This window comes from Spea bombifrons, chromosome 11 (assembly GCF_027358695.1).
Source record: "Spea bombifrons isolate aSpeBom1 chromosome 11, aSpeBom1.2.pri, whole genome shotgun sequence".
Lineage (NCBI taxonomy): Eukaryota > Metazoa > Chordata > Amphibia > Anura > Pelobatidae > Spea > Spea bombifrons.
Window position 1 is genome coordinate 21319986 of NC_071097.1, and position 23978 is coordinate 21343963.

Sequence of the window (23978 nt, forward strand, 5' to 3'; positions counted from 1 at the left end):
ATGCCAAATATGCCGCAAAGGTTCCCTCAAAAAAATGTTGAGGGCCCTTATAGAGGGTGTGGGTGTGCGTGTGTATATATATATTTATATATATATATATATATATATACACTGTATGTATGTATCATTTGAGTGAATTAATAAAAATACTAGTAGCTGCACAATTCCTGTCCTAAGCACCGATATTCACATGCTTGTTCCCGCAGCCCCGTTGCCTGTCACCCACTGTTGCCCAGCTCTGAATTCCTTCGCCCTGCCGCTGCCAGCTGCCTCCAGCTCCGCACGTAAGGTAACTGAGGTCTCGCAAGGCAAGGCGCCGCATCTTATTCCTATCTGTTTTGCCGAGGACAGCAGCCATTGGATGGTTTCACATTGTTGCCCGTGATTGGATGGCCCTCGGATGAAATGAATATTATGATGGAGCGCTCGCCGTGTGCTGCCGCCGCTCCGTACACAACTTTATCCCTTACGATTTAGGGGCACTCTTTTCAAACATAGTGGAGTCTGGCGGAAGGACACAGTCTACGCCGCTAGTCGTCCTCGTAGCATCTGACACGGGCGGAGGGCTTCGCGTGTGAGAGCAGCGCTCAGTGTCAGGCTGCCTCGGGGAGTGAGGGGGACACGGCAGCGGCTTGAGCCGGCACATACCTCACTGTAGCAGCCCGGGCTCTGGACTCCCTTACACCATGTGCGGCCGCAGGTAGAGGCCGTCTCGCTGGCTTCTTTTGCTTTGTGTTGTCGGGACTGGAGGCCATGGCGCTGGGATCGCGGCCGGAGTTGGTTGGGAAGCGCTTCGTGTGTGTGGTACGGGGAGGAGAGGAGCCGCCGGAGCTCGGGGAGAACGGGCATATTGGCCGCAGGAGCTGGAGAGCCGGCGTCATCCGTGCGGTGTCTCACCGGGACAGTCACAACCCTGAACTGACGGTAAGGCTTTCCCTGTTCCTTGAGAGACTGTCAGCCGGGACAGAGTGTCTTAATGCCTGCCGGGAGGATAACATCTCCGCCAGGCTCTGCGGGGACCAGTGGGGCTGCTGCCCCCACCGAGGCACGGAGCCTGGCCCTGAGGTGCCTCCTGTCACAGGGGGCCTCCTATCACGGGGTGCCTATTTACCCCGTCACTGCTAAATTGCTTGTCTGTTCCTGTGAGTGGGGTGCCTCCTGTCACCGGGGTGCCGGTTGTTGGGGTTCCTCTTGCCCTGTTAGTATAGAATGTTTTTTTGGGCTTTCCCGGCTTATTGTTGGGTGACTTCCGTCACTTATTCACTATTCCGTCTGTAGGCAATCGCTCCCCGGTATGAGGTGACCGGCACTGGCCCTTTAAGACGGCTGTTGTCATGTGTTGCTGTGAAGGCATCTGGGGTCCCGCATTCTGAGTGTTCATCACAGCCCTCTGCTTTACACTCTATCCGGGCTCTTACTGTCTCTGTTCTTCCACTCGTTCCCTTTTTTTATATTTATATTTTTAGTTGGATATTTCATCGAACAGCTTGTGATGTGTGTGCAGGATTTGGGTTGATGGCTGGAAGTAGATGTCCATGTGTTGTGTGAGGGCAGTTTATTGTTACCTGAACATGTATGACAAGAAGCTTACTCGCACATATCTGTGCTGTGCCATGTCTCAGGAGAACACCTCCGATGGGTTTGGGCTGTTGGGGGGTACAGGTGAAGGAACTTTGTGTGGATGGGGTTGTTAGGCTACAGTCCCAATGGGTGTATATGTTGGGTTCCCTGCGTAGGATCCAAGGGCCAAAGTAATGTCCCATTTGTGTTCATTCTGTTGCACATTGTTAAAATGTGTGCTCCGTTGGAGAAGTTTATGTTTATGGTGGGCTTAGGTGCATAGTATTGGGTTTTGTTTGGCGGGGTAGATCTGGAGCACAGCGGACAACTGTTTGGTTTTCTTGTGGAATTGTTATAAGTCGGGTATATGTCAGTAGTGCGGAGAGAAGGGTTGCTCTGCGTTGGCACATAAGAGGTGTTTGTTCCTCAGGTTTAAGATGCAGGAGTAGCACCCTGTATTTCAGGGTGATAGGGTGCATGCAAAGTGTGCTTATGTAATAGCATTTTACGTACTGCTGTAGAGGTATTGTTTAATGTCTGTTGGAGCGCTGACTTAATGACTTTTTGCAGGGTGTTGGGAGCATAGTCACGGTTTTCTGTGTTTTTCGGGGTTGTACACGGGCAGTTTTCACGTGTGCCTCAATTCTGCTGTGTAGATGTGTAGTGGGCTCCCTGTTGGGGAAAAAGTTGTATTGTGGGGTGTTTTTTTATGATTGAGGTCAGGGGTCTTCCTTCTCTGAGCCTTCTGTGCTCTGGAAATGACAGACTGCCTGTGAAGTCAGTTGTGTGTAAATGTTAAGTGTTATTTGCAAACCTTGTAATAAATTATATATAATTTGCATGTATTGTGCCCAAAACCAGCATTTCTCTCATTCTCATAAGGCGTGTTGCCATTTGCCTCTTTCCTTCTGTTCCTTTTGATCGCAGTCAGTTTTGCACCGGTTGTTTGATATATTGTTCTCCGCTCCCTCCCCCAGTTTAATGGAAACAGTCTGGGTGCAGATGTGCTTTTCTTCAGTCATCTCCCCCATTCCCTCATCTTGTTGAGGTGTTTGTCAATCCATCCCCCATCCATTTTTGATGTGATTTACTGTAGTTTTCTGGCTGTCTGTTGCTACAGAACTACATTGCTGTTGGGGGAGGGGTACACAATGCTGGAGAGGGTTAGTTGGAAGGCGAAAAAAGGAATGAAACAACATGGAAAAAATAAGGCTCTGTGATTTTCTGTTCCCTTGTAGCTGGATATGTTTCTGTCGGGGTGTTTTTGTAAGGGGTGTAGGAATGTTCAGCAGGAGCCAGGGTATGTGCTATTTTGTTCAGACACATTCTCTGAAGGGAAGCACCAAAGCCTGCAAATTGTATTGCTTGCTGGAAGAGATCATTTACAAATTTGTGTATTTGTAGCTTTACTCACGTCTCTGTATTTTTACTGTTTTCTGTATTGTCTATTATTTGACAAATATTGCGTTCACAAGACTCTGAAATGAAAACGCTATTTAAAATAAACAGAGAACAATTTCGTTAAAAACATTTGTGTGTCTGTTTTTGCTTTCTCCTAAGAAGTCTATACAAAGAAGTAGATGCATACAAAATGCATCCCTTCCCCCATCAACTGGAAAGGTTCATTGAGGTCAGCAGACTTCCTTCAGTTTGTGGTGTTGTGCACTCCAGGATATTAAATCACTTGGACCTTACTTTCTGCTCGCTTCTCCAAATGAAACCCATGGCAGGCAAGATTTATTCCCTTTGCTAGCAGTGGTGTTGATGCATTGCAGGGTTCTTGGGCCAAAGTAATTTTGATGGAGATATTTTTAGTATCCTTTCTTGTATCCCTTTGTGGATCTCTCTGTTTAGAATGTGATGGATCTTTGTGCATAGAAAGCTTAAAGTGCGCTGTGAAGCAAAACAACTTGGGATGTGACATCACCTTGCAGACATTGCCCGCGCCGTCTGCTTTATTATTTCATTGAAAATATAATGCTTTACCCGACTCACGGCAAATGCAGTAATTGTGCATACGTGGGAATCTGAGCACGCGTGTAAATTTAATATGTTCTTGTTTGGATCCCTTTTAAAATCTTCCCGTACACAGTTGTTGCCAATAGCCTTCATCCTTGGGATGGAGATCAGCCAAACAGCTGGGAGGAACTTCTGCACAGCTGGCATCTCTTAGCTCGATGCACCCATCCTCCTCCACGCTGGAGGCCAGTGCCAAATATAATGTCTCTGCCTCAGTGTGTGTCTCGTGCTGGATTATTCAACATCGTCTTCCTTTCTGCCTTTTCCTGAATACATTTACTCCTTTTAGTGACTAATCTATAACCTGATCCTCTGAAATAAAGCCAGGTTGTTTTTTCTTCTTAATGTTTGGTATACTTTTTAATCAGTTTATGAGATCCTATTTATTTGGTTTTAGTAAAAGCTACCTTTTTATTGCTGAAAATGTTTTATCCCCCTGGTCCTTTTCTCTTACAGAGAAAAACATGCCTAACAAATCAATGGCCTGTTCCTTTTAAACATGGTTGCCTTCTTCATGAAGACTCTACATAGGCAGTTGCTATGGTGATGTTAGCGGTAGTACTCTGTGGTCTTTGCTGTAGACTTTACGTGCTTAGACATTGAATTAGAGCCTGAAGAAAAAAGTATCCAACTATATGAGATTACCTCTGCTTTGTGTCCTTGGGAGCTTACTCCTGTTAGGAAGAGCAGTTTAAATAAAAATCAATTCCATAATCCAATTTACCGGTGTCTGCAGATTATAGTAAATTACAATTGTACCATTTATTGGACTTCTTGATCTGCTAAAGTGGGGGATGATCAAAGAAATATGTTTTTTTTTTTTCCTCCCCCAAAGGTAATCATATGTTATGACAGATGTTTATATTTGTATACAGAGTGCCCAAGGGTGACTTCTGATGTGTTGCCAGATACCATGCAAAATCTGATTCTTAACCATAAGAATCTTTATACGGTTCGGAGGCTTATTGTTGCTTCCGCCGTAAACTTTAATGCAGTCTTCATGTTGGCTGTAAAATAAACAGCATTGCTTTATAAATCTTAAAGGCACACGGCAACCATTGCGGATTCCATTTTTTTACCTTGATTTATTATGGTACATGGGTCTGTTTGCTGGTGTCGTCGCGATGGCCGTGTGTGCAGAATAATCACCGGTGACAGTAGGCACGTGTGTGTAGGAGAGACACGGATACTACATTCATAAACATTCCTTTGTCTCTGTGCATGCAGTTAGCTCTTGCGCAATGGCTAGATTTTGTTTTTGTGTCTCATCCCACACGTGTAGCAATATTTACATGTTTAAACTTGGCAAAACCTTATCAGCAACAGACTCTGTATTATTTTTAACCTAAGAATGTTGTCCAACTGCATGCCTGTGGACTGCGTTATTGCTCTTAGATTTCTTCCGTGGGCCGTGGCTCGCCTGCATAACCCAGGGATCTCCTCGTTTAGTGGTACTTTTAGTAAAATATCCTGTCCCGCATGCGATGTTAAATACATTACTGCATATAACTCCCCTTTGGGGCTTGCAAGGACTGTATGTTGGTAACTTGGTGATTAGTAAACGACATGATTAGTCCCGAGTCCTGAATACATGATATTGGAAAGAATGCTGGAACCAAACAAAGCGCGCATTGGAGGAAAAATTGGGTCTTTCAAAAGATTTATCATCTCTCTCCGACTTTGCTGCGTTTTCTGTGTTTTCTGTAAGACATGCGAGGCCTAGTAGTACATGTTAAAAGCTGAATATTTTGTTTCCTTCATATTATATTCGTATTTATGAAGCACCAGTTTACTTGGCGTTCACAGTGTAAAAGAGGGTGATGGTAAATTCGATCGTAGAATCCTTGCAGTAGTCGTGAAAAAATGTTTTGCTTTTCCCCCATAAGAAGTGTGAATGTCGTTCATGTGCAATCCATTGTCATCGATAGCAGTAACATTCCATATGATACAAATCCTACGGGTAATAATACTCGAATGGATGCACGCGTCTCTTGTGATATCGCGTCTCTTGTGATATCGCGTCTTTCTCTTGCGTTGAAGCATCTCCTGGTTCTGAAGTTGTAAAGGATGTTACTCTTGATATTGCTCGCTTTTCCACATCTGGGCCTCATTTTCCAATTCCATTGCCCTGTTTATTTAGCTCCATGTGCGCTGAAAGCCCCTGCGTCTCGAGGCAGGATGCAGCTCCCCCCACCGGCGCTTCCCGCATGTCTTATTGGCAGCGTCGAGCTCATCAGCAAAACTGAAACCGCTCTTGGCATGACTTTCATCTGTTAACCTCTTCCCTGACAGAAAGCCGGACATGCAATCCGAGCCCACAGATGGAGACTTAAAAACATTTGTTGTCTGGCATTGAAATGTTTCAGCCGTCTTCGTGCAGAGCGTGACCTTTCTGCGCTGTGTGCTGAGGTTGCGTGGATGATACACGTTGCTTTCATTAGAGTCGTGTTGTGAGGCTGTAGAAATCTAAAGCGTACAATAACTTTAAGATACGGGGCATTGTTTTCAGGCTGTACTTTGATGTTAACTCAACATCTTTGCAAATCTATTCACATTAACCCTTCTCTGACTTGTCGTCATTTCATGAGCATTTGCGCCAGTATGAAAGAAAAGAAAAAACAAGGCAAGCGTACTTCATTTTGTTTTTAACGTCTTATAGTTTCAGATATATGATGATACCGCAATTTTGAAATGTATCCCCAAAATTGTATGTAGACATATTAACATTTTCAGTGCTGTGATATTGAAGTTGTAGTGTATCCCCGGCTTTATGTTTTGAATGCCTATCTTCGTAGAATTTTCGAATGACTAATGTGGTTCTAAAAGACAATAGTGTCTGTTGGGAACATCGGATGCTATTGTTTAGCTTCTATGGCTTGTGGACTATATTGAGCCACTGATGTCATCTTGCAGCAACGGAGAACGGCGTCGTTACCAGGGAGAGGTATAGAGACGGCTGCTATGGAGATGCCACGACGTCCTGTGTTCTATCATATATATTAATCTGAACAGTAGATAGACCATCTGTAACCCATTACTGATGTTTTTGTAAACATAGACCTTTTAGTTTAACAGTCCTGACATCTTTCTACGTTTTGAAATGTTTGAAAATTGTAAATTGTAGTTGTTTACAGTTAAAAGATTATTTTCAGATTCTGGTTACTCCATTAGTCAGCCGTTTCTGACTCGGACTCCAGGGCTAGATATTTGCTAAACTGGTTGTTCAGTTTGGTTATTTGACTAGCTTTTCAAATTGTATTAACGTTTAGCGTGTATGTATTTTTTATATTAGATGGATTCAAGTTCTTATTTATGCAGCTACAATTGTTCCTGCTTTGAATTATATTTTGGATCTTGTGTTAAGGGGGGGGATTACATTTTTGTACATTGGCTTTATTTCTTGATAAAGGGTCATCTTATTTTCATTTCAGCAACTGAAATGAAGCATTATTGCCTCTTTTTATTATATAATTAAAAAAAAAAACATCCTCGTACCTCTTAGCCTGTGAGTCTATGACCATGGCACAGGTGGGATACCCATTGCATGCTGTCCATGCTTGGGAAATGGTGGAGAGACCCTATTAGTTAATCACAGACCCAAGATCCCCAGAGCTGCCAGAGGTGGATAACAGAGCAGCATTTCTTACTCAGAGACAGTGAAGCAAATATTTGGCTGAGCCAACCCCTTAAAAATGGGTTTGCTCCTTTACACTATCAGATTAAAAAATAACTTTCTAGAAACCTGTGATCACAAATGCAGATGTGCTGAGGCCATGATGAAGCTATGGTGAGTCAGTTAAATATACCCAGCTTGCCGAGTGATGTCAGCACGTTGTGAAATCTTTTTAACGAGCTGAGTGTGTGTAACATTCCGGAATGTAATATGTACCCCAGACTATTCTTTCATCTCCAAGGATTTAGCTTTTTTCTTTTACACACACAACTGCTTGCTGTTTATTACTTTGTCAGGGCTGGACTAAGGGAGTTGGTTAATATGCAGCCTTTGTGTAAAACCAAGTTTTTTTCCATTTCACATTGATTTATTCAGTAATATTTTTTTTTTTTTATTCCAAGTGCTTATTTGAATGTATTTTTTCTGCTCTAGAATAAAGTGGTATGGATCTAGCGTGACTAATGTGTTTCATACTACTAAACACAGAGGTGAATAACAACATATAATGTTCTACCACATGGCATTGTTACCCCAAACATTTGGCTAAACAGTGAGCCACAAGTAGTGGAAGTGCATGCCTTCTAGGCAGCATTTAGAAAGGGGACAAGCTGATATATCACCAGATCGATCTGATGGTCATTGCTTTGTTATTTCGGTTATATGCGTTCCATTCATCTGTTTGCTCAAGAAGACCAGCTCCAGTGTGAGAGTGGAAAATTCAATTTGTAAAGTTTGGATGATTCCACCCAAATAAACTGGCCGTTTAGTTTTGCTTTGTCGAATAGACTGCACACAGCTGGAAAAAAATAACCGAGGAGGTAAGAACCTCAAAGGAGCTATATGTATATTTCATGTATGTATACTGTTGTCTCTATTGATTAGCTCTGAAGTACTTCCCCGGGTTCATAGCGTTACTCCTGCTCCCACTACATGTTCTTTCTGTAACAAAAACCCATTCCCGTTGGAGTCCTGACGATATGAAGTCTGTGTTTTCAGTGAAGGTCATTGGCATTCACAGCTGCTACATTAGGACCAGCATGTTAATACTGCGAGAAGTGAAGTGTTTCATTCTCAGACCTGACTTTTACGGCGCCTATTGAACGACACGGTGAAAGTTCATGTGGGATTTTTTTGTGTTTTGATTGCAAGTGGTTGTATCGTCAAATAGGATGTTTGGCACATGCCTTATTCATGCAGCAAAAAGCCCATATGTAACATGCGTGACAGTCTGCATTACTAAGGTTAATTTCATTTTCTAGAAACTGCATCTTGAAGGACCAACTCAGGTCATTCTAACAAGAAAAGCAGACCAGTTTTGATTAAAGCTGTAGTGTTTGTTGTGTCTGGATTGCTGAAAAGCAAGTGCAAAGCATAACTGTTTAGCCTTCAGGCAATGCGGTGAATGCTTGCAGTTTGTGACTTGCTTTCATGTTTTTGGATACGCGTTTAGTGTGTCTCGCTGTGCGGTGGGTGATGGGACAGTCCGGGCACACAGTGCCGCTCTTCAGACTGAACCTGAGTCCTGATCACCAGCTCAGGTTCTGCAGAACGGACCACCAGCTGCAGCATACAAGAGCCCTTTGACAGGACTTGGAGAACATTTGTAATGAGGCCAACATTCCAGTATTTGTTTACTAATTGTGCTTTTTTGTTTTTACATAAAATACAAAATACTTATGTAGAAATCTGTCACGTTTGAATTTAGCTATAACCATCTCTTCTCCAAACAGTGACCATTACCCTCTAGCAGTTGTTAAGTTGCAGGCCTCCCTTGACCAGCTTATTAGGCGGACATAGATAACATGGATGGTCTAGTAGTTGGATAGCTCTGAACTAACATGTAGTTAAAAATAAACACAGGATTTGTTCTGGAAACCCAAACATATATCTGTTTCTGTGAGCGCTGGGGTTGTGTTAAAGTGCAGAAATAAGACTTCAGAGCTAATCCAGCAACTCCTTCCTCTTGCTTTGGGGTTTTCACACAGCTTTGTCATAGCACCGGGATAGCTGCCTATTCCAGCGTGATCCTCTAGATACTAAGAGCATGTTCATTATCTGAATTGTTAGATTTGCTCCATTAATACGGCGCACTCGCTTTTAACACTCCTGTGTATGAAGATACAATGGATGTCTTCTTGAAACATTGTTTCATTGCATGCATTCATACGACGTGATAGTGGTTGGTAGACCATTAAGCATCAACAGTTAGGTGATTGGTTTCAGTATAGTCTTGCTGGAAAAACAAGTTGGTCAACAGAATATCAAGCATCTTTGTTTAACTGACTTGTGTTTTTAGAAGACCCACCCAGACAATCTGGCTTTGTGAGTTTTCTTTGTTTTCAGGTTTGAGAACAAGCATTGTCAGGTAATGTTTGCATTAGTCAGTAACACAAGGAAAGTCATTGACAGCATCCATAGGAAAGCTCACAATGGCCAGAAACCCAACTGGATGAAGGGTTTGAACCGGCCCTACTTGTTCTTTACATGACAGAGCCAAGCTGGATGGTGGGCTTAAGCCAACATGGCTCATCCCGCTATGCATTGTCACTGTTTGAGATTTTGGAGGCTGCTACTGCTATAGATGTGAATATTGACAATGTTGCAACAGAATTAGAATGCCAGTGTGTGAATGCACCTAATCCTTCTGATCCGTAACATGACCTTTGTGATATACAGGTTTTCTCTTGCTTTTGATCTGTGTTGTCTGTATGGGTTGTTGCCGCAAGGCAAACGCGATTTTCTTGTAGGTGTGGGTGCCAAAAAGGCAACTCCAGGCAGTTAAAACTTTAAACAGCTGATTCTTATCGTTAAGTTTGGGTGATTCCACCTAGTATTTATTCTATGGATTGACAATAAACAATACCTGTTTCTTGTTTCGTTGTTCTGAAAATAGGTGTCCTACGTGTGATATGCAAGTTAATCTGAATTTTCTGACCATGAGAATACCTTTGTCCTTTGACATTGTATCTCTGTGTTCCCCACACGTAGAGCACAGAATTATATGTAAAATGGGTGCACAAGCAGTCTGCCCCAGTACAGTATCAATGCGTATTAGTTTAATAAAATGTAACTGCAAGTGTAAATGTTTAATGTGTACATACTCCAACACTGAACACGCTTACAGCACAGACGAGTACACGCGATGGACTATATGTTTCGGTGCAGGGTACCTTTCTCAAGGTATTGGATCCCCGGATTGCTGTGGTCCTGTTTGTTACTTCTCCATGGCCTAGTGTTAGTGTTGTGGGAGAAATCAAGTAAATCCATTAGTCTGTTATCCCCAAAATCTGTTACAGGTGTATTTTTTATATATATATATATATATATATATCTATATATATATATGTCTCTATATGTGTGTGTGTGCATATAATATATATAAATATAATATAGATATATATATCTATATATATATATATATATATATATATATATATATATATGATATCAAAAAAGAAGGTCTGTTATAAAAATTACGTTTTTTGAGGAAACGGTCAGCAAGATGCACTTTAGTGAATGAAATAAAAACGAGGAGTCCTTGTAGATCATTTAAGAGGCACAGTTTATTTAAACACTTGGGTGCAGCCGTCTTTGGCAGCAAAAATGGAAAATTCAGTAAACCTGATGTTTGCAGCCAAGAAAAAAAGTCTGTGTTACAGTTGCTGTGAGATTTTCAAAGCGATAATTTAAAAAGCAATCAGCAGAAGGTGGGTGAAGTTGTAGCCTTATTATTATTATTATTATTATTATTGTAAACATATTATATATGTTAGTTGTGTGCGCAACACCTTAGGATAAGCAGGAAGAAAAAAATGTATACAAAGATTTAAAATCGGCCGCATGCTTTTATCTACCTCTTTACAATTTGTTGAGTCTTGGTTATGGAAGGACTTGCTCTGTTCGCTGTGTAAATGTGTTCGATGAACCGACCAGATAAGCAAATACTTCTGTAATCTGTAAGGTTACAGGTTTTTTTTCTCTTCTTTCTTGCGTCTGAAACAGAGAAACAGCATTTTGTGTGTTTTTACATATTCTGTGTGAATTCCATTTATGAAACTGGAAAAAGGTCCTGTTCTGTGTTACAGATCTCCGCTTTTTAGCATGTTGACCCATGGCTATACCAGCAGTGCATATAGTAGGCGCATTAATCTTTTCCTACGTTATTTATTATTTGTGAGCAGAGCGACTTTCGTGAGTGTGACGTGCAGCAGAATACATTTAATATGAAAGGGGAGCAGCCATGTGCACGTTTTTGATGATGACGGGGGTCTGCTGCAGGTTCAGTAAAGTGGCGTCCGCATACACAGTGCTAGCTCTTTTATAAATAGAGAGGCTTACATGAATTTTCCTGGCTCGTTAGTGGGCACATTGGCTTGTGTGTTAGTGCAGACCACCCAGCTACCAGATGTGTAAATTATGTACATACTGACAGTGTACAGATGTTGCCTTAAAACCTTCGGTGCATACATGTAAAAGAACCACAGGAGGATGGCATTGATCGCTGTTTAAATGGTTAAATAATGTTAATGGGAGAAGAGAACATCCGTAATTGTATATTTTATGTGCAGTTATTATGCAAAAGAAGACCATAGGTGATCCAAAATGTTGTGAAAACACCTCGATTTCTCTCGTAAACTGTTATAAAATGGTTCCTGTCCTAAAACTGTTGATTTTAACTACATGGCACTCAAAGGGTTACATAGTGTTATCTTACAGGGTGGTCTTTATTGTTCCCATAGCAACCTCAGAATACTCACAGAATCGTGTGGATATGGTGTGCGTGTGTGTGTGTGTGTGTGTGTGGTGTGCCTATGTGCCAAAAAGCATTAAACCGCGTTGTGTTACGGTTTGTCTTTATTGGGGTCTAGTATGTTTGTGCCGTCTGCGCGTGAGGATGAGGGGTACTCGCTCCTGTCTGCTGTGTGAATATATCCCCCTGTGATAAAAGTCATGGGCTCCATCGACATTGTAAACTTGCGTCAATGGACAGAATGCAGTTAATGTGCACTGATCAATCCCCTTTAATGTTATCCCTTTAATGAACATAATGACCTTTTTCTGTTTCTTGGGTATCTCCTATTTTTCGTGAACCGTTACAGGAAGGAACACGATCAGGAAGCGGCTCCCTGCACTCGGGTGATTTAATGTGCCATTTTTATGAGCTTAGGTTCTTGAAAAATAAATTGCTGTCTAAAGCATTATGCTAATGGTTACAGGACTCCTGTTAAGTATGCAAAGGCAAATCTATATTCAGTTGCATAATCTGGAAACCATTTCTTTTCCTCGTCCTGATTGCATGAAATGCAAAAACATATTTTTCTCATTTACTGCGGTTCTCCAAAACTCTTCATCCCCGTGTAACTTAAACCCGGCGAATACAAGGTATGCGTCCAGCCTCTGCTGGAAAACCAAAGCCACTCTTTATATTTGTGGGGTCACCTCGCTGATGTGCTGCTGAGACTTTACCGAGTGACACTGTGTTAAATGTGAGGTTTTGTAGATTTCCCAATACGTGTACGCTGTGGATCTCCTAGAAATAATAATAATAAAAATATAACTGGTTACATAGATTTTGACATGTGTCCGCTGGGTGGAGGGAATTAATATTATTGTGTTTTTATTATTTTTGGAGTACCTTCCATCCATCATCCTCGTGTTTTTTAGTCCCTCCATTTGGATTTCCCTTCTCTCCTTTTCTCTCAGACAGGCCACATGTCAGTGTTTTTGGTAGCAGATTATGGGGTCCACTGAATGGTTGCTCCCTGGCTGTGACTATAGTGCCTCGTGGTACGCCCTGGGCTTTAACCCCGCAGTAACATGAACCATTGTATGTAGCTATGCCTGCTGCCCCCCCCATTGATGCCCCTGTTTTAATAACTTGTAGGCATCGACCTTTACGAAATATAGTTTAGGAACACTGACTTGCCGTATACCTTGCACCTTGTGTACAGACATTCAAATGCTTGCATTCCTCCGGAATTTTATTATTTTTGGGACTGTGAGCTCCATGCATTAGTCTTCTTGTGGAACTATGATGGGAGCCGTCAGTTCCAGGCTGACAGCCATAAGCCTGAAAACCCCCAGGGCATCCCTGTCGGTAGACCTACAACTTTCTCTGTAACACACGACGTTCAGTTCCCCTAACATGAACACTCCGCCCCTCCCCCAATCACATTAAGTTCCACTCCCCACTTTACTCTCTGACATTATCCTTCCCACTTTGGTTCCCATGTAGAGTCATCTTTGGCTTTCCAACAGCTATAGCGATTTCAGTTGTACTTGGCGAGAGCCCGTCTGGTTGTTGCGGATGTATCTTTTTTTTGCGTCTTGAGCTTGGGTGGGGGAGGGTTATTAATATAAACACTGCCCCAACACTGAAGTGGTTAAACTCGCTGTAGAATAGCTGATGACCCCGCTGTTGCTGAGCTCAGTGATTTCACACATATGGTTTGCTTTATTTAGTTCAGTGGAAACTTCCTGGATACTCTCCAACTGAGATGAAAACTAGAACAGAACTCCAAACATGACAAGTCAAGCTTAGCCGTGATCTTTCATGAAAAAAATGGCCTCCTGGTGGAGGTGGACACATTGCTCAGGATTTGTTTTCATTTCTGGAGCATTTTCAATGTAGAAGCCGCACATCGAGAGCAACAAACACGTCTGTATGGGAATATTTGTAGTGTGGAATTATTCCTTCTCAGACGCTCCTGTGTGCTCATTTCTTGCTCTTCTGTCTAATAAAATTGTCATAGTGTGATGGCAATTTTGATGAAGAACCATTAGTTTTTTTTATAGTCCAGACATCTCTTCTACACAAGTACTAATGCCTCCGGCAGCAATTAAAACTAATTCAGTTTATGGTGAACGCCGGCTTGGCTTCACATTTAACTTCAGTATGGTCAAACTTCACAGAAAGTGAACGTGAGTTTGGCGCTCGTTATCGGACTGCTCTCCGTAATATACTGTATTGTTTGCTGCAGTCTGTTGTGTGACGCGAGTGTCCTTATGCAATACCAGTCAGTCATGTGGAACGTATCTGTATGTGTGCTGAAGCCAGACGGCATGTGTGGGGAATTATATGTGCAATAAACAAAGCAGACATCATGTGGCTGCTCCAAGGACAAACTGCAAGGGCTGAACATGCGCCTGCTTTACCGTCTTACAAGGGGTATTGCAGAATGCCGCCCCTGTTCCAATCTCATATTTAATTTCATAAAACTGTGGATGGAGCAAAGGATATGCGGCAGTGACCCCCGGGAAGCTTAGCAGTCTGAGAGTAAAATATATTATTCAGTATGGTGAAGTGCAGTGAATATAAATCGAAGACTTGTCTCTTGTGCTTAGAGAGAAAGAGAAGACGCTGTGTTGCAGTCCAGAAAGCAGGAGAAGGTCATGGAATCAATGTCAAAGCAGACAGACTAAATCATTCATGGACAAGCTGGTGTAGCCTTTACTATATAACCATATTCCTCTTCGATGGTGTCTTCTCCAAAATGTGTAAAATTAGGATGATGTCAAGTAGGCCCCAAATCCATCTGTACAGCGTGACCAGGCCGGCCATGTGTTATACCGACAAGCTAAATGGCAGTTTTCTCTAAAATATAACTTCAAATATGCGTTTCCAAATAAAATGGCATTTATTTCTTCCCTGGAGGTTGGCTGGGTATTTACCAGCTTCATACCTATTTATTTAAACAATTTATAGCTGAAGCAAAAAACGAGACATGGGAGGACACTTGGATCTACATCTGCCCAAAAGATAGAGGAAGAGTTTCACAACATTCAGTCTAAAATAAACACACAAGTGGTATGATACGTCAAAACTGCAGTCTAATCCTATGCTTTATGGATTAATTTCACGTTTATTTATGTTATAGGTCTGCTGTAACCCCAGTTGCCAGCATTTGTACAACTATCTCCAACTGATGCAATGTTTTGGTGTTGCCGTAGCTTTGACCCTTTTCATTTATTACATCTTTGTCTCTAAATGAGTAGATTTACTGATGTAAAGGTTTCAATAATATCTACCATAATTCCAATCTTGTGCTCAAACATTTTACTCTGTTTTTATGGACCTTTACTTTCAGTGAAGAACAAGAAATTGCTTAACCCCTCTTAATGGCAGCGTGCGCCCAGATAAAAAAACACGGACCATTAACCACTATTACGGTCCCTAAGCTGGTGCCTACGGAACAATGTATACTCAAACTAGTGATGTGGGACATAAAAGTATAAAGTCTAAACTGATGCATATATTTAATTCAGCTGTGGGGGTTGCAGATCCCGTGCTGAACTTTTTTTCCCTCCTCTCCTTTAAAATTCCTTCTTCATGTGAAACAGTGCTCTTTGTTTCAGGCCTGTCTTGTAGGGTTGTATAGCTCTATTGATTGGTTCCATGCAGTGGAAATCTGACCTTTAACAGATGTTTGAGACGTTGCCAGCATGCATCAAGATCAGCAGACCAGACAGATTTCTCCTTTATTATGTTCGCAGAAGCCATGTAGGTACGCAGCGCTGACCTCATAAGTCATAGACATTCGATAACACAGCCCAGCAGATATAAAGAAAAATACGCAATTTTTAAATGTATTTTGATGCACATTTTACATATAGTTTGCCTAAAGCGACACCGATTTTAATTGAATATATAAGGCTTACATTGTTTCTTAGAGTCAGTCAAGGAATATGTTTTTGGCGGATTATTTTTGTATAAGTGATGCTGAAATGTACTTGTGTGGTTTTCCTTTTTCTTAATGTAAATGTGAAATGGATATTTTCTCGGCCTTTGGCATTGTACCAGGTATGTCTTGTTTGCCCTGTATCGGTTTACTTCACATTGAACTTCAGCACAAAACCGTTTTTGTTTGTATTCTAGGCAGTAAACTCCTATCCATGGTTTTTGCTCCTTTTAGATTGTAAGCTCCTTTGAGCAGGGCACTCGACTTTAGAAAGCAAACCACGGCTTTCTCTTGGTTACAGAAATCTTCTCTGTGTTACTTTATTACTGCGTGATAGATTACTAAAGAAACAATGTCTTCAGCCATCGGAGATCTTTAAATTACCAGCTATTAATGTGTGGAACATTCTCGGATGTAATGTTTTCCTTTACAAGTATTAGATACATTTTGTAAAGATATTTTTGACGCACTTATCTAACTCTATTAATGAGAATTCATTTTGAAAAGCTTTGTTATGGTAAAGTATACAATAAAAGCATCTCTGTTTTGAGAAGTGAAATCTTGAATAGCGAGCCGCTTTGAAACCGGGTGCATCTGGATGTCATGTGACTGCGCTTCAAGTTATTTATGAAGACTTAAAGAAAATAGTGAAGAAGGATGTAGCAGATTGAGCGGCTGAATTGTGGAGGTTTCGCAGGAACACTGAGCGCTCTGTTTTCTCAGACTCTTCCAGTCTACAGGAAAGGGCAGAACGTTTGGAGATTCATGCGAGGGATCGGTAGACGGTACCATTCATTGCCTGAATATTTTTCTTGCAGGTGGCGATTCTCTTAAGGGATCTCTAATTGCTTTTCAGGATGTTACAAATGTGGGAGAAATTAAAAATGTTTACAAATTAAACTTGAACATAAAAGTACAAACCAGGGGAATCTGTGTCAGCCTATTAATGTGTTTCCTACCGAACACGTAGAATCCCAGGATACCTGATTGGAAACTTGCTTTCTGAGTTTTCACTATTTCTCAATATTTTACTTGCTCTTTCCGCATACCCTTGAGTCCCTTTCTGATATCTAGGAGACAATATTTCTTTCAATAGTCTTAAGAACGGTCTTGCACGCTTATCAATGTGATTGTGCACCCTTCACCTTTAGTCTTTTTGAGTTCCTGAGGACACACACTGACCCCTCTTGGCATCTGTTTTTTTTTAGTAGATGCTCTTCACTGTCCTTCAATGTTGACATGAAGATATAGAGATATATACTGCTTAAATCATGGCACCTATGACTGCTTGGATCTATGGCTCCCTTCCTAGTAACCTACAAAGCGCATTCACTACTGCCGCACAGCTCTGTAGTATTATCTGGATTATTAAAACTCACTTTTCATGCTTTGGGGTTTCTTCACTAAAGAGAAAGAGGTCCAACCCCAGTTAGCTTCTGCTGAACGATGAGCTTGGGTGGCCCTGTAGTTAAATAGTGAGATTTCTTCAGCATTATACAGGGCCAGCACAGCCCTTCAAGCTGGATACTTGCTAGTGTTGTCCCTTTGTAACAAATATTAAAGTGAGAGAGTAAAAACCACAACCCTTCTGCACAGTCTCCTGCCAGCTGTTCCGTTGTCATCCTGTAGAGTCCACCTTTTATACAATCCCTTATACTTGATTATAGACAGACGAGTTTACATTATTCATATAAACAAAAATAATACTATACTGAGTGGAGTGTACTCCAGTACATAGAGTATCATAACGATGCCAATCACTTTGTGGATCCCACAGTTCACCTTGCTGTGCTTTGTAGGTTAATATCGGCATTTTAGACACTTGAGCACCATACAATTATAAGAATTATTCCACTTTGCGGTTGGCAAATAGTTTTGTGGCCTTAAGCCGATTCTTCCCGACGTTTTAGGTGTGCAGTAATCCTCTGTAAATACAGGGCCTGTCACGTCTTGTTGTGAAATTACATGCCATGGACAGCAAACCCCTGCAGCATTTGGACAACCCTTGCATTTGAATTCCCAACACAGAATGCCGTTGAAATAAAAGATTCTACTTTGTCTTGGTTTTAACCCTTTTTAACAACGTTATGTGTTTAGTATTTTTGTACTTGAGCTGCTTATATGTTGAGATCAGAAAAAAAAGAATTGATGGGATAGTTATGTTTACGCTTATTGATAAAAGAAAATTATTCAACTGTCGGTAAAGGAACACAACTAGATGTGATGAAACGCAATTTGTTGTGGTTCAGCAGAAACCGGGGTGTGAGGCTTCTTCACATACCGAACATACTGTGTTTTCCTAAGTCAGAGCTAATTGAATCCTCCTCAAGCCGCTAATCATAAATACTGAATACATATTACCATTCAAAAGGCTGGTCATATCCTGGGACGCTCGTAATTACTCTTCTGATCCCAGTGGGATACTGCAGTTTTCAATCGCCCTCTCCTCTGAATACATTTAATGATTTAAAGACAAAGGAAAATGATATAATGTCTGTTAATTAAAGAGATCGGCGTGAACTGCAATACGCTGATTAATGTGTTTATGGCCCCTGTCGCAATGATGCGTTAAAATTGCCCAGCGCTGAGTAGTTTATTTTGCTGCGAGTCGGAAGTGCACGCGGCTACGGGAGGTTCGGAAACACCAGAGTCTACGTTCTTCTGTATTATATGGTTTGGTTGCTGTTGAGATCCCTTACTGAACCGAGGAAGCGGTGTATGTGGCTTTAATGCAAATTGTCTATCCAGAATACAGCAGTAAATTACTGAATAGGCATCTGATAGAAACGTGGCACTTCTTTGTGTTCAAGTTATTTGGAATGCACCGCGGGAATGTATATTATCATGTATTGTGTGCGTATGTTTTATATACACGTTTACATATCAAGACACCCTGCAAAAACATTAATACTAGATAATATTGGGTAGTTTGTATAACTTTGCAATCTGCATGTTGATCTGCATGCTGCCGAGCTGTTAGGAGTAACGAGTCCTTTATGTCCTCAGTCTGTGGATGCTTGGGGAATGGATAGAATCGAACTGATTAATCTGTACTTTTATAGGAAACTCCATTAGAGGGCAGTAATGATGAAATGATTCTGACAATATAGAAAATCCAATTCTTTGCTTTATCTTTGTGCTTTTTTAGTACCTAGTTCCATAAACGGGTGTTCATTAAACGGCTGCCCTTTTTAACACGATGAGTTAAGCCAAAAGAGTGCATCGACCAGTCAGTCAGTATTGCGTAATAATGATTTGGAGTCCTGCATTTTAACAGCCTGGCGATGTGGCCTAAGAACCCGCGCTGTACCAAGAGAAGGCGTCCTCCCTGTTTGCGGGTCTCCTGAAGGCGATGTCTTTGACGCTGTTGCTCGGTGCGGGAGATACCCTAGTCTGCACTCTGCAGTTTTTGTGAATAAACTAACAAAGCTTGTAAGTGTAACAGCTGTTTCTAAACTTACTCGAACTCACTAAGTACGTTCTGTTTCTGCGAACAATAGCCCAGCTGACACATGATTAAGCTGTTTGCATTCCTCCTGCGCCAGGAGAGCTCCACACCCCAAAGCTACCTTAACAAGCTGCCGTCAGCACTTTATAGTGATGGATGTGCTTAACTTACAAAAATCACTTTCCCTCCCCCACCCCTTCGCTTTACACCGTTTTCTTTAAGCCTTTGGTAAGATTGTTTCTAATTGCGCCATGGCATGTATGTTTATTTGCTGAAAACGAATCTCCGCAGCCTGGTGAACCAGCTGAGTGAAAGCCAGCAGCGCTGCTCTTGCGCAATACATCTGATTGGGTTCTTAAGAAATCTTTCCGTTGCCAATCTAGTCTGTGAGGACGGAGTACAGAGACTCAAATTCATGCTAGAACCCACCCCCGTATCTGCCGTTACGCTCTGTCATTTAATTAAGTTATGTATTTTTTTAAATGAATGAATGTCGAATTCTCCAATGTCTGTAGGCTGATAGGTGCTATCGGCAGCTGCCGTGATCTGAGCAATCAGGAACAGAAACACTGACTATGATATATATATATATATATATATATATATATCTCATACCCTATATGTAAAGCACTCCGGGAATTGTTCTATATCTGCGTATGATATAAAACGCGAGCTCCATTAAAACATTGTGCTCTATACAGCTCAGCTGGTTACCTTTTTAGATGCTTATTGTACATTTTTGTCACAAAAACAATCCCCTTGTATATTATGTGTTACATTTCTAATAATTGCAAAAAATTTTACTGATCTCATCCGTTCAGTTCCTTTACTCTTTCCCGAGAAACGGTGTACACAAGGATGGAAAATTCTTTCCCATACATAGCATTTGCATCGGTGTAGATTTATTTGTGTTTTACCGTACAAAGTGGACATTTATATATAATTAATCAGGGCGGAACAAAACACTGCTCTGCAGGTGCCATAATCATAACACGCAGTCTGTTCTTTCTCCTGGGTTTGCAAACACACGATAGGGGGTTTCCTTTTCCATTCAAGACACAAAGGGAAAGTGATCTTGTGTTTTCAAGGTCACTGGAGGTGAACAAAAAGTGGTTATAGCTGCAAAATTAGGTGTATATCCTCCAGCCAATCACGAAAGGGGTGAGCATTTAGGAATCTTGTATGCACTGAGCCACAATTCTTCAAACTTCAGGTCAGGGCTTCATACAGAGTCGCAAGATGCCAGTCTAAGGTTTGCACCCGGACCCTCGCTCTTTCCTCGCTTTACTGCAAAGTATAACGGCTTTTAACTGTGTAATTGCTGTTACAAAGACTTTCTGAGCTAGAGACTTACAAGTAAGCATCAGATGCCCATCCAAATGTGTTTTATCACTGGGCCTGTCCCATGGGGCAAAGGTTTACTTGCCCTCCCTGTAAGCACACAGACAGGGCTGTACATGTATGTAACATTACTGCTCTTGGTCATGGCAAAAGGTTTAAAGGACACTGTTATAGACACAATGGCAAAGTAAACCTCTTTAGCGGGTCTTTTTTCTCCTACGTTGACATGTTTCACTTATACAAGTTAACGGCTCAGGGAAGGAATGCTGGTGTTTGAAACATTGTTTATAGTATTTCTTTATGTACATCGCATTGTGCCGGATGTAACACTGAAGCCTCAGAATACCTTAATGTATGCAACTCTAGAAGCAGGCAGTCACTCTCACTTCAGCATTCTTCTCTGTTTACATTTGGCTTTCATTACAAGTCCATATTTCCTGGTGCTTCTTCTCTCTGTTTAATACGAGCGTTTCACATGTGTATACAGCTTCATGACTGTTAGTACTTGGAATTTTCATAGGTCTATAAAGGAATAAAGTGTTCTAGTGCAGGAATAGGAAACATGTAACGCGAGGGCTAGTAGATGTTTCTCCTCTGGCTAGTAACTTTGCGTAGGTTGATGTAGGTTTTCCATTCTGAACCCTCACCACACGCAGCCGAACCTCCCGCAGTATTTGGTCTTTACGTTAACCGTAAGGATCTTTAATCTATAACCAATATCGGACTCGTGCCACATCTTTCTGTAACACATACTAACACCTGTTTTCCTTAAATGTTTGCCTATGCTTTTAGCAAAGTGAAAATGAATCGGTGACACAACGTGGACACGAAAATTGTTTTTTTGAGTCCTTTTTAGATATTTAGTTTAGTAAATTGACCCAAAAGGGTACGCGTTAATGCTGAATGTATTTCTTTATGGCATCCTGCTAGTTAAAATCCCGCGTGAAGCCAAGAACATTTTCACGTCAGCAGATGCCTGCCGGCGGGAGAAGTGAAACATTATTTGCAGCTGTTTTTAGGAAATCGTTGTGCAATGTGTGTGTTTGAATCTTTTTAAGAGGTGACTTAAGGAATGTTGTATTCCTAATACCTGGGGAAGTAGATACGGTTGAAAGGGTTCAGTTGTATATGCGGCATTAGACCAACTTCGTTCATGACTCCCCCCATTACTTTTGAGTGGGTAGCGTTGGTGCGTCCGGCACTGAACACCCTCCGCGGTGTCTGGACGGGGTTAATCCTCTTGGCAGAAAACATATGTTTCCCTGGAAATCCCGATAAACAGGACAAGCCTCCTTTCCTCCAGAGCCCTGCCTCGTCTCCCGCTGATTAGATAATTTGACATTCCTGACTTTCATATGTTTTCAGAGAGGAGGATTTGGCCACATATCGGTTAGAAAGTGTTGTAAACACTTATTTTTTCCCCTTTATGTCATCCCATTGGTTTAATTACATGTTTTGTAGGACCAGCTCAGCTGTTTGATTCGAGAAGAAGCTCCCTGGGACTGGCCGTTAAAGGGAGACTCCCGTGTTCCATGCAGCCGCTCCAACGAAGAATGCCTATCAAAGTGCTTTAATATACTTTAAAAGTGCACCGGCTCCTCAGTGTTCTGTCTTTTGTGCCAAGGTCGGCACCTTGAAGCAGCCGGTCGGCATCAGGAAAGACAACAGAAGTGCTTTCTCTGGGGACTACCTGCAAGTATAGGTACTAGGGGGCAGGGAAAGAGGCAAATGCATGTTTATTCAATGGTAAGATGCCAGTGTCTTGGTAAAAGACCCAAAGCACCGAACAATAGATAAGCATTTTCTGTACAGAAAGGTTCATTGCGACATCTCAAATCGGGATCGGGCCGCTAATGTTCCAGCTGCACCTGGCAACAGCAGGGAGACCTAAAATCTTTGAGATTTATTTATCTTTTGTTGAAATAACATCAAGTAAAAGAGGACCTCAAAAAGGACTTTTTTGCTGTTGATTTCCGACTCAAGGAGCGTGTAAGCAGAATTATTATTTTAGGGTTGATTTTATAAAAATACTCACTTTTTATTCGGAGGCATATGCGTTATTATATTCAGGTAAGCGGTAATGCTCCTGAGGAGTGGAAACAGGGTAACAAGTGGCAGATAATAGGGTGTTTTACACAGTACCGTTGAAATCCAGTTGATCATGTGACCTCCATTTAGCTCCACTTCCTAGCTGGACATGTAACACTATGAGTTTCGTCCCCCTGTAGGCACTTTCTCTTTTTCTTGCTCGCTGGCTCCATGAACGTCTGTTGCTTCCTCAGCAACGCACACAAGTCCTCTAACCAGGTAAAGAAAAAGACACCAGTTCTCTGTTAGGCTGTCTATAAAAGTTGTTAGAAGATCGGTGCTGCATTTACATACAGAATGTGGCTTCATCTGTCTCCTTCCACAAACTGGTAGAAATATTACCCAAAGTTATTTCATCTATGTGTACAATACACATACAATAATGTTTGATGATCTTACGTGTTGTTTTATACACGTAGAGCCTTTCCTTCACGGCGTTCCAGTGTGTCGATTCCAATCAGTGCGTTAATAACTTTTTGGCTGCGATGGGGAGAAGGTTATTTTTGGACGGCCTGCCCCTCGGAGCTCGTACATCCCGCAGGTCTCCGACGCTTGGGTGTTGAAACATGCTGTTGCTGAGGGCTGCATACTGTCGTAAAAATACTCCTGGACTAACTTTGATTACAGAGTCTTTGTGAAATTCTTGGGGAAAGTGTGATGAATAATTTATCACTGAGAATCTGTTAACATTCTGTGTTTTTAAAAAGGTCGGGTAAAATGAATTTTCAATTTTTATGTTAAGAAAACAAATACTTGGCTGTTATATTGTTACCCGAATTATCTTTCATACACAAACATATTTATAAAGGACTCTTACCTATGAAGGAACAGCCTAATATACAAGGCTCTGGGGTTTTCACATGTTTTTGTGCATAGATGTTATGGTTTGTATAGTTGCGTATAGAATGCATCGCTCTACATGTATCCTTTTCATGTTTGGGAGCCTGCCCAATGTGTGTGTTTGTGTCATATACATAAACACACACATAGCTAACATAAGTTACTGAAAGCTATTCAGGAGTCCCATTGGACGTGAAGGAGGGTGTTTTCGTGCAGTCGCTTGTTTTTAAGCATCCCTCACTGGCACGAGAGCAAGGACAAAAGTAATCATTACTAAAAATAGTGACAGCAGCAGAGTTGTTCGAAACGTTTGGTGATCAGGACATCATTG

General features: G+C 41.6%; 1 protein-coding gene across 2 annotated transcripts in view; it reads left to right on the forward strand.

Moving 5' to 3' along the window:
- Positions 1 to 617: 617 nt before the first annotated feature.
- Positions 618 to 23978, forward strand: part of JMJD1C (jumonji domain containing 1C) — a 103435-nt gene continuing 80074 nt past the window's right edge. For both annotated transcript variants that reach the window (XM_053450506.1, XM_053450507.1), the window contains exon 1: positions 618 to 924. In XM_053450506.1, the coding sequence (XP_053306481.1) occupies positions 754 to 924 (171 nt within the window). In that variant the 5' untranslated portion in view covers positions 618 to 753. The remainder of the gene's footprint in view (positions 925 to 23978) is intronic.